Source organism: Theobroma cacao, chromosome 4 (assembly GCF_053813885.1).
Source record: "Theobroma cacao isolate CCN51 chromosome 4, ASM5381388v1, whole genome shotgun sequence".
NCBI classification, from domain to species: Eukaryota; Viridiplantae; Streptophyta; class Magnoliopsida; order Malvales; family Malvaceae; genus Theobroma; species Theobroma cacao.
The window spans coordinates 28,721,410-28,732,889 of NC_142642.1; the positions used below are offsets into that span (position 1 = coordinate 28,721,410).

The 11,480-nt window shown below is 33.4% G+C and overlaps 1 protein-coding gene across 1 annotated transcript; it reads right to left on the minus strand.

Annotated features, from left to right (window-relative positions):
- Positions 1 to 5,304: 5,304 nt before the first annotated feature.
- On the minus strand, positions 5,305 to 5,880 carry LOC148763236 (uncharacterized). Its single transcript, XM_088805757.1, has one exon. It carries the CDS (start codon positions 5,878 to 5,880, stop codon positions 5,305 to 5,307), a length of 576 nt encoding a protein of 191 aa, XP_088661883.1.
- Between the last annotated feature and the right edge of the window lie 5,600 nt (positions 5,881 to 11,480).

Consider the following 11,480-nt stretch of genomic DNA (forward strand, 5'->3'; position numbering starts at 1 on the left):
ATAACCTATCCCAATAGATTTGAAGAACATAGCTTTAATCCTACCATTGTTGTCCCTCAATAGCCTTCCAATGCTTTTTTAACTTGTATCACCGGATGCCGCACCATCTATATTAAATTTCAATTATCTTTTTGATGATGGTTGCTAGGACACATTTGACTCTGATTCTGTGATCTTTTACGAAACTACCAAATTAATTGGATTATAAAATAAATCAGCAGTAAAATCATTCCCTTCAGGTCACTTTCCTTTTGCCTATGCTGCAACTCGCAGCTTTACTAACTCCAACACCTACTATGCATCCCAATGGTAAAGTGCCCCAGTTTCCATGCCTATTAAGTTCTTTGTTGTAGTTGCACCGCATTCCGGGATAGTAGAGAGGATTTAGGTTCATTGCGTCCAACCCATGTGTAGCCCTATTCTTGGCACCAAAAGTTTCAAATTTTTCAAGACTCGTAAAGAAAAAGGTGATTAACTGTTTCCTGCTCAGGTTTACACAATAAACAAATGTACTGGTTATCTCTGACAAGACTTCTTTTGGCAAGTTCACTCTTTATTGCAACCTTTCTTAGCATTAATTACCATGAAAACACTTATACTCTATGTAATGTGTACCTCCCCAAATGTGTTCCAAATTTCACTCTTTTCACTCTCACTTTCAAGGACCATCCTACAAAACGATTTTGATGAATAGCATTCACTCGTTATCCTTTTCCAAATCACACAATCAGTAAAATTTTTTTTCCAAAATCTGATCCTTTAATCTATCCCATAAAGAAGACCATTGACATGTTTCTCCTTCAAATAATCATCTTTTAAGTTCGATTTTCCATTGCGAACTCTCCTCTACCCATGACTTAAAATCAGTAAGTTTACCATTCATATTCAATGGTAAAGCAAAAATTATTGAATAATCTAATTTAAAAACGGTACTTTTGATCCACTCATCATGCCACAATCATATGCTTTTGCCATCATCAACTACTACACTAAAATTGAATAAAACTTGCAAAAAAATTTTGATAATAGAAAATAATGGAAGAACTATCTTTTTCCACACATTTGAGTATTTTTGGGTAACATAGCTTCTGGCAGCGAAGCATCAAGTTCAATTCCATTCTTGGCAGTAAGGAAATCTCTCTAGAATCTCTCTCTTTCATTTTCATACGTCCATAACCATAATGACTTCTCAAAATAATTTTTTATTAAATAATTAATATAATTAAAAAATAATAAAATGACCTTACAAGTCTCATTCAATTTTATTCAAATTTTTAAATTTTTTACGTTTCTCTACCCATCTTTCCCTTTCTTTTTTTTGTCCTTGTATTGTGAAATTATAAAGAAGTAAAGTTTTTATTTAATTTTTTCTCTTTATATTATTATTATTATTATTTTTTCAATTCTATTCTATTTGCTCATATGTTTTAAGTTTCTATAGATTTTCTTTTTTAAATTTCTATGAATCATCAACCATATTCTTTTTTTTTTCTATTATGTAGGTTTATCTTCTACTTATCATGTTTTTCTTTTTCTTTTTTTTTTCTGTTATGTAGATTTTATTTTTAATAATTTTAATTTTTAAAAATTAAAATATTATTGTATATGTAATTCTCAAATATAAGTTCTAACGTTACATTATTGGTTATTTTTTTTAAGGGAGAAATCTAATTAGTTCAAAACAAATTACAAGAGTCTAGGCCAGGATAGGCCTAATTTATTAGCTAACAATAGAGAAGACATATTAGAAGTAGGAGTCTCAAATGTATGTAGTCCTAATGGAAGATTATTACAGTTGGTTGCCATTTAGTTTGCACAACTATTGGCTTCACGGAATACGTGAATGATTGAGCAAGACCAATCTTGCTGGAGCATTTCTTGTATTGTTTCCACAATATTGGAATATGGTTCCAGATGAGAGCCTAATCGGTTTGCCCTTTAAATAGAAAGTTTAGAATCCGTTTTTGCCAAGACCTTCCTAAAGCCTCTCTCCCAGCATAGTTCAAGACCTTTTAAAATTGCCCAAAGCTCTGCTCCAAGGGAGAAGGAAGTAACTATATTGAAAGCAAAACCCAACAACCAGTTTCCCTTTTCATCCTTGACTAAGCCTCCAGCAACAGCATTCTTTGGTTGTCCTTTCGCACTACCATCCATATTCAGCTTCACATAAGAAAAATTTGGTTTAACCCAGCTTGCAGGAATTTCGTAACTCATGTTCAGCTCACAGCAATCTAGAATATCCCAAGCTTCCTTGGCTTTTAGCCAGACCTTTTGTGATGCATTAACTAGCCATTGAAAGTCTGTTTCAAATATACTCAAGTTCCTCCAATGCTAGAGCATCCAAAGTGTATGAATGAAGATAACATTCCAGGGTAGAGAATCATGTAGGACATTGCTAGTCATATTTGATTGGATCCATTGCTACAAGTCTAACACAAGAAAAATCCCCGAAAGTCAAATTTGGTTTAATTGCCAACCATGTGTCTCTAGATGAAGAGCAATCTTGCAGGGCATGTATAAGATTTTTTGTATCATTAGTTCATCTACTACAAACACTCGAAGTGCCTAGGTTCCTTGACATCAACCATGCTGTTGTTGGAAGAGATTCATGCAAAACACGCCATATAAACATTTTGACCTTCCTACAATTCTTTTAATGCCATACTTGTCTCTATTTATTCTTCTCAGAAAGATTTGTTGCAGATTGACTTTCATAGGCAAATTTTATAGAGAATTCTTCATTACTTGTCAAAATCCAAAAGCATTTGTCAGTGTCGGTATTACTGGAATTAATGGAATATGAAACAATCTTCTGAAGAACCTCCATTGGTAAGAAATCTGTAAGAGAATCTAAGTCCCAGTTTCCATATTTATCATAGAAACATGCTATTGGTAACTTTATTTCAACTAGGGACAAGTTTTTGGTAGCAAAGTTAATTGATGGGCCACAAGGTAACCAAGAGCCCAACCATAATTTCATATGGAGACTATTATTTACTACCTTTCCCTAATCCCTTGCAAAAACCTTCTTACTTTTTAATATGCTATGCCAAATGTGGGAATCAGATGATTTAGCTGGGACTGAAAAAAGCACGTGATTCCTTAGATATTTCTTCTGTAAGATTTCAACCCATAAAGATTCGTTTCCTTGCCACAATTGCCAACCAAGCTTGGTAAGTAGAGCCAAATTAAATTTTTTAGTCTCTCTAATCCGTAAACCTCCAAGTTCTTTAGGTAAACAAAAGGTGTTTCAGTTTATTACATTGATCTTCCTCTCTCCACCTACTTGACCCCAGATGAAATTCCTATTTAACTTATCGATTTCCATGGCCATGTTGTTTGGAAGTAATGTGGTTTGCATAACGTACGAAGCCATTGTACTAGTAATTGCTTGCACTAAGGAGACTTTCTTCGCCATTGAAAGGAATTTATTACTCCACTGTTCAAGCATCCTCCTCACTTTGCTGCATAAATTAGAGTAAGTGGCTTTTGTAACCTTACCATGAAGCATCGGGGTCCCTAAATATTTGCCAAAATCTTTTGCGAGGCTAATGCAAGCAACACGACCTAATGCTTTGGCTTTGAATGAGTGAACATTTGAGGAGACAAGTATTCTAGATTTCTCAAGACTTACTTTTTGTCTTGATGCTGAACAAAACTTTTAAATAACCCACATCATAACTTGTACTTGGGTCTGAGTAGCTGTTCCAAACAACATAATGTTTTTTGCAAAACATAGGTAAGAGAGAGCCGTTCCATTTTTTGTCAGTAAGAGAGGTTGCCAATTCCCTAGTGTAACTTCTTCATTAATTAACTATAACAATTTCTCCAAACATAATATAAAAAGATAGGGAGATAGTAGATCTCCCTGCCTGATGCCTCTCAATGGCACAAATATTTCCAATTGCTTACCATTTCATAAGACAGAAAATGTAGGGGTCTAGACAATATGTGTAATTAATGATATCCATTTTGAGGGAAGGCCTATCTCCATAAAAACCTCTTGAAGAAATGACCACTTGACTCTATCATAAGCTTTTTCTAGGTTGATTTTGATTGCCAAAACTCCTTTCTTTCTTTTCATAGTCCGTATTGTATGAATGGCCTCTTGCACTACAATGACATTATCAGAAGCTTGTCGCCTCATTATAAAGCTGTTCTGGGTATTTCCAATTAGCTCTGTTAGCATTGGTCATAAACGATTTACAAGAATTTTGCTGAGCAATTTCAATGGAACTGAATTTAGGCTTATAGGGCGAAATTGGCTCACTTTTTTTGGTCTTTCCAATTTAGGGATATGAGTAATAAGTGTGTGGTTCAATGATGGTGGAAAGGAACCTTTTAGGTAAGCATCTTGTGCAAATATAATAAGGTCATTACCAGTAGTCTTTCAATTTTTCTGAAAAAAGCTTGCAAGAAACCCATCATATCTCGAACTTTTGTTGGGATTCATTGCAAAAAGAGCTTGTTTAATTTCTTCACTCGTAAGAGGCACGACCAATGTTGATGATTTTTCAATATTCGATCTCCAATTTGGAGTTGGCGGAAGAGTTTTGTGAATCCCATCATTTGTGTATAAATTCATGAAAAAACTAACCACTAGATTTTCAATTTTTGATGGTTTCGCGCACTAAGTATTGTCTTCCAGTTTGAGGGTAGAGATATGTTTCCTCCTCTGTTTACTCTTCACCATGGCATGATAAAACTTGGTATTTCCATGGAGCAAGAGAGATCATCTGTTCCTCGAGTAATAGGGTTATCATGTTCCATTGGTTTTGTTATCTTTTCACGAGTTGCACCATTAACTCCAACACCTTGTTCATTTTTATCTCCGCCACTTTCCAAGAACATGGCCATTTTTTAGTGTTGAATTTGTAATTGAGGCGATGATAAGGGTCCTTGTACCACACTTTCAACCATCTCTAGATTTGATTATTGGGTAGGCCTAATAATACCACTATAAAAGGCTATTTTTGGGTCTTTAGGGACTTGTTTTTTGCCTTGGACCTTAGATGAAGATGTAGGGTCTTTATTCGACACACTTGCGAAAGATTGCAAGTTTTCCTTGAGTTACTTTTTTGTATAAGTTGCAGTCATGCTTTTCTTTGTTCTAATCACTTCTGGCATTATAGTGGCATTCTCTATAGTCTTTGGTATCACCACATCTTCATCTTGCTCCATATCTTCATTGTCCAACACAATAAACCGTGAACCCAAGTTGGAAGTAGGTTGTAGTTTTTTCGCTTGTGTGGTTGCTTTGGCCTTTTGCATTATAGTTTTTCTGTTATTCTTCTTCACAGCCATCTAGGGACCAAACTTGGTTGTTTCGTAATCTTTTTGAACAATTTTATGGGACTCTGATAGTTTCAACGATTGCTCTTCAGATAATCCCTCTTTTTCTTTCTGCTTCATGACACATCGCACTTCACTATACCCAAGTTTCCCGTAATGAAAGCTTAACATTTTCAGTCCCTCATATTTGATTTTTTGCCACCTGCCTCCAATGAAGATTTTTGGTATAAGTAGTTTCTTGAAATCAATTGCCACACATAGTCTAGCAAATTTCCCTTTTGATTGGGAATAAGTAGTTTGGTCAATCTTGACTGTTTTTCCAATCCTATAACTTATACGAGCCAATATCTCCCTATCATAGTACTCAAGAGGCATCCCAGGCAAATGAACCCATGCTACTACTGATTCGACTGAGGCCTCATCTGATCTAAATCCTAGACACCATCTTTGAACAATGAGATAATGATCTGCTATGGTCCATGGCCCATCTGTTAGCACATGAAGATAATTAGATTCTTTGTCAAAACGAAAGCAATAGAATTCGTTATTGAGATCAACCGCTTGGAAATCACCAACCAAACCCCACATCTATTTTACCCTAGTACAAAGATAGGTGTAGCTAATGTTGCTACCCAATAGTTTAACTATTAGGGTATTTTTCCAAGGTTTCCAAATTAGCTTTTCTTCCTGTGTTAATCGAATATATGGCCACCAATATTCAGATCAGTATCTTCCTCATCAAACTCAGGTACTTCAGCCTTCTCTTCTTCATCGTCAAAGGCTTCCCCATTCGTATCATGTTCTTGATTTTCATTAAATAGAACATGATGGTAAGACAAACAAGGTAAAGCACCAGGTAGTACATTTTAGTTTTAAGGCAGGGTATCCATAGGTTGACTTCTAGGATCTTCAGTTTCTAATCCAGATCGAATCCTTTTGGATCCCACATGATTAACAGATAAGGGAGATCTTCCCCCAGAATCTGGTGGAGGGTCACCAAATACGTCCGCCTCCATGCAAAGGTGGTCAAGAGACTGAACTTGGGTTTTTGGAGATTCGGGGTGTAAGTTAGTAAAATTGCCTTAACGTGTGCCATCTATTATTGGTTATTGTTTAAAATTTCACCAATATATTATTTTTTATTAATCCTAATTATATAAAAAAATTATCTTGAGTATATATTTTTAATGTGCTTTACGTTTTATATTTAATTGAAAGAAAATTATCTTGAGTCTAAGAAAAAATTATTAATTATGTATATCATATTTAACTATTTATATTTTATGCTTTATAGTTTAATATTTAGTATTATAAGCTTAAATATAATAGAATAAGAATATTGAATGTTGACTAGATTAATTTTTTAGTCGTTTATATTGAGAAAGACAAGACTCCAAAATAAAATAGATGATAAATTTTTTACAGATAATTTAGTTGTTTATATTAAGAAAGATATTGCCATTGTCTAACAAAATTTTCCTCGAGCACTATTATAAGTTTTTTTTTTGTTTCTTTTGATCTACATGTTATATAAAATTATTGTCTATTATAAATCTTTTAATTATTAATGGTTAAGTTCAATATATTAGTTTTAAAAATTTTTAATTTTTATTCTTCTTAGCCTTTAGCCCCCCTAAAAAAAATTGACTAACTCCACCCCTTTCCATAACCATTTATTGAGTAAAAGAAGATCTTTAATCTCCAAATCCACTATGCCCAAACTCCTTATAATTATATGCATTATGCTAATTCACATAGTGGGTTTTATTTTTATTTACCACCCCATTCCATAAGAACCTCCTTTGTATTTTATCTAGTTTATTTTTAACTCCTATGGGCATTTTGAACATTGACATAAAGAAGATTGACAACTTGCTTAGCACAGATGTTAAGAGTGTAATCCGACCACCAATGGATAATAATTTTGACTTCCATCCGACTAATTTGACCTCAAATCTCTCCACCACCAACCTCCATATCCTTAGGAGGGTACGTACCACTAGCTCTTAAAGAAAGACCAAGATAAGATGTAGGTAGCGCCCCCACCTTGCAAGCCATTTGATTTGACCATTCCTGTAACCCCGAGTATTCAACATCTACACTAATTAAATTGCTTTTTCAAAAAATTAATTTTTAATCTAGAAATCAATTGTAAACACTTCAATACACGCTTCATTTTCATCAAATTATTGATGTTAGGCTGGCAAAACAGTAGCATATCATCAGCATATGTAGGTGTGATCATTGTAGGCCACCATTAATTGCCAATTGGGATATGCCTTGGCAAATTTGCTCAATTCCTGTTTTCATCACAAGACAACTGAATGCTTTAGCAACTATATTAAAAAGGAAAAGAGATAGAAGGCAATCTTGACTAAAACCTCTATTTTAATTTATTTCATTGGGGTGTCATTAATGAGTACATAAATTGAAGCTGCAGTAGAGGCACATTCCATAATCCATCCACACCATTTCATACCGAATTTCATCTTCTCCGTAATTAAATTTAAGAACTCTCAGTTCACATAATTGTACGCCTTTTCAAAGTCCATCTTTAACAGAAGACCCTTTTTCACCATTCTTCTTCAAATAGTCAATCATCTCATTAGCAATCAAAGAACAATTTAGTAATTATCTCTCTTTTACAAAACCATACTGATGAGTTCCAATAATATCTCCCACCACTTTCTTCAATATGTTGGCAAGAGTTTTGTAAATGCTACCCACCAAACTAATAGGTCTACACTCAACGATTGTTGCAAGATTGACCACCTTAAGAATTAAAGTAACAAAAGTTTCAATCTCTTCTGAAAAAATCATCCAGAAATTCCATGACCACTGTTTTCACAATGGACCATTGGCTTTTAAGGAATTAAAATTGTAGCCATTAGGTCACGGGGCTTTATTTCCATCAAAATCACCAATTGTCTCCCAAACATCTTTTCCGTGAAAGGTGCCTCCAATTCTTGAGCAGAATCTTCCTTTAACTTTCCAAAGTCACACTATATATCATCAAGTTTTAGAACTTTCCTGTTGCTGAAAAGTTTTGTGAAGTGTTTTGCCACCTCCTTTTTAATTTTGCTAGGATGATCCACCAACTTATCATTTATCTTCAAGACGTCCATAAGGTTAGATCTTCTTTTGGCCGAGACTCTGGCATGGAAATATCTTGTGTTTCTATCACTGTCTGTAATCCACTTGGTCTTGACTTCTATTTCTATGATCGCTCCTCAATACGATATAATAATCATAATTGTGAAAGTTTATGAGTTACCTTTTGTCATTTTTTGAAGTCACCATCAACTGTCATTCCAAGTCTAAATCATGTAGTTTCCCCTCCAAAGCTTCTATTTTCCACTACATGTCTCCAAAATGATCCCTCTGCCAATTGCGAGTAATGGGTCACATATTTTTTAGCCCCACCAAAGCCTTGGACTTGTACTATTACCTATATTATTTATTTCTAAATTATGGTAATTAATTTAAAAATAAGTTGGGTTACTCATAAGTGAATTTTGATTGATCAAATTATGTGTATTTATCTTAAATTGGTCAAAAAATTAATTATTTTATAATTAATTATATGCTTAACTTAAATGATGTCATAAAAGCCACATGATGATGCATAATTTGTCTTTAAAAAATTTACTAATTATAATAAATTTCAAAAGACATGTGGCATCTTGTAAATGGATAAAATTTTCTCTTTCTACATTATGTTAACACTCGCTTCATTTTAAATAAAATTTTCAAGTTTCACTTATTACAAAAATTATAAAAAAAATAACTTTGACTTCAAGATATTTGATTTTAAAATTTTAATTTTTTATAGTATTTCTAGGCATGATTTTTTATGACAAAAATTTTTTAAAAAATCATGAAAATTAAGAAGTGCATTAAATGTATAAACAAAGAAAAAGAGAATGTAATATTTATTACATTAAAAAAGGAAAAAGATAGATATCGAATTCAAAATGAAACGGGTATTAAAATATGTGTGCTTTCCATTTTTAAACATATAATGCCTTTGCAGCTGCTTCACTAAAATAAGATGAACAATCATAAAACCCTAAATAAAACCTAAGAACTATTAATATAAATCCCTGTTGACTAATCCCTATACATGTATATACATAAACATACAATTAAAGCCAAAGTCTCTTGTTATTATCTCACGTCTCAACCAAAGCTTTAGCAGCAGCACCACCATGGCAAAGATGTTAAGCCAAGCATATTTTATCCTAGTTTGGGTCATTGTTTTGCTTCCACCTCAATGCCCCAAACCATGCATTTTGACCATGATCAGCCTTTATATCGATTTCAACAAGCATCATCTTCACAGCCCATGAATATGGTCAGCAGAAACAACAGCAAACCTACACCAACATCTTCACCTCTCGCAGAGTCTTAGTAGCTCTCTTTGGAGGTCGAAAAAGAGAGGAATGAGGAGGAGAAAGAGAGAAAAAAGGAGGAAAAGAATAAGAAGAAAGTGGAGAAAAAGAGGGAAAAGGAAAATAAGAAGAACTGTTCATCGACCATTACTGTCAAGCAATCAAACACAGGAGTTTAGAGGAAATTGTGAGAAATAACCTTCCTCATAAGCTCAATTCAAAAATATCATTTTTTTTATAATTTTAACTATTTTTATACAATTTTTAACATGAGTTGACAACAATACCCTTTAAACAATTTCAGACAAATTAAAATAATTTCAGTTTTCTCTATTCCGCCATCCAAACTAAAATTTTAAAATTAAATCTCGATTCTCTCTCTGGTCAAATATTGTCTATCTCACCATCCAGAGATGACATCAAGCTCTTTCTTATTTTGTTTTATTTTTTTTAGATGGTGGATCTTGGGGTTTTCAAGGATGATGAATAGCAATTTTGCTCTTCTATGGTGATTGCAGGTAGCATGATGAATTTAGTAATTGGATGCTTTCTGGTGATGACTTAGTTCAAAACATTTGCTGCAATGGAGGTGCTTGTGTTGATGAGTTGGATTAGATTGGTTTAGATGATGGGCTCAGGGAGAAGAAATAACTAAAGTATGTTTGATGGGTTTTATGGTGGTTCGCAGTTTTATTGTGTCTGGGATTGGGATGATTGTTAAGTATGTTTGCTGGAGATTTTGATTTTTTTATGGGATTTTGAATTGAAGTTGTTCAAGGAATATTTTGTAAAGGGAATATATTTTGTTTTTGCATAAAGGGAGTGAGCAAGGCTCTATTGATAGGGCTTTATTTTGTCTTGCTTTGGAAGGTTATGGAGTTTTGTAACCTATTTTTTATGAAATGCACAATTTCATGGTTTAGTAAAAAAAAAAAGTATGTGTTTTAGGTTCTTGAGTTTATTGGTTTATTCATAGAATCTCAAAGTTAAAGAGGTGAAATTGATTAGATTGATTTTTAAGTATTACAAGAATGATTTTTAGGCATTGCGTGACTTAATCACTGCGTGATTGGTTTTAGGTATTGCGTGACTGATTTTTAAGTAATGCCTAAGTCATGCAATGCCTTACTAACTAGTCACGGAATGCTTTACTAACAAGTCATGCAATGCTTATCAACTAGTCACACAATGCCTTATAAAAAACTAGTCAGGCAATGCCGAAAGTCAGTCACGTAATGTCCAAAGTCAGTCACCTAATGCCTAAAAACTAGTCATGTGATTCTCAAAAATCACCAAAACTATTGAATTCCATTTAACAAGATCAATAACTTCAAACGATACACCATATTTCATTTAACAACATAATTAATGAATATGCCTACTTCACAAAGAATGCTCAAAATGTTCAAAAGTTTTTCTTTATACATCAAAAATCATTCCAAAATACTTAAAAATGCTCAAAACGCTCACAGGTTTTCTTCGTGCATTAAAAACTACTCTAAAATGTTCAAAATGCTTAAACGTTTTTCTTTCTGGTAAGGAATACTTTAGAGATGAATAGTCTGAAAAGGAAAGCTCAAAGAATATGAGTCAGTTTGAGGCGCAGACCTAAACACACTTAACCCGTTAATAGATTTCGTATTAAGGCTCAGAGCCAAATAAATGGATCGATTTCATTAAGGGTAATTTTGTCCAAATTTTAATTCTCTTGGTTAAAAACAGTTAAAATTATAAAGAGGTCTATTGTCAGAAACATCTTATGCATAGGACCCATTTAACAAAAGAACTCTTTTTTTA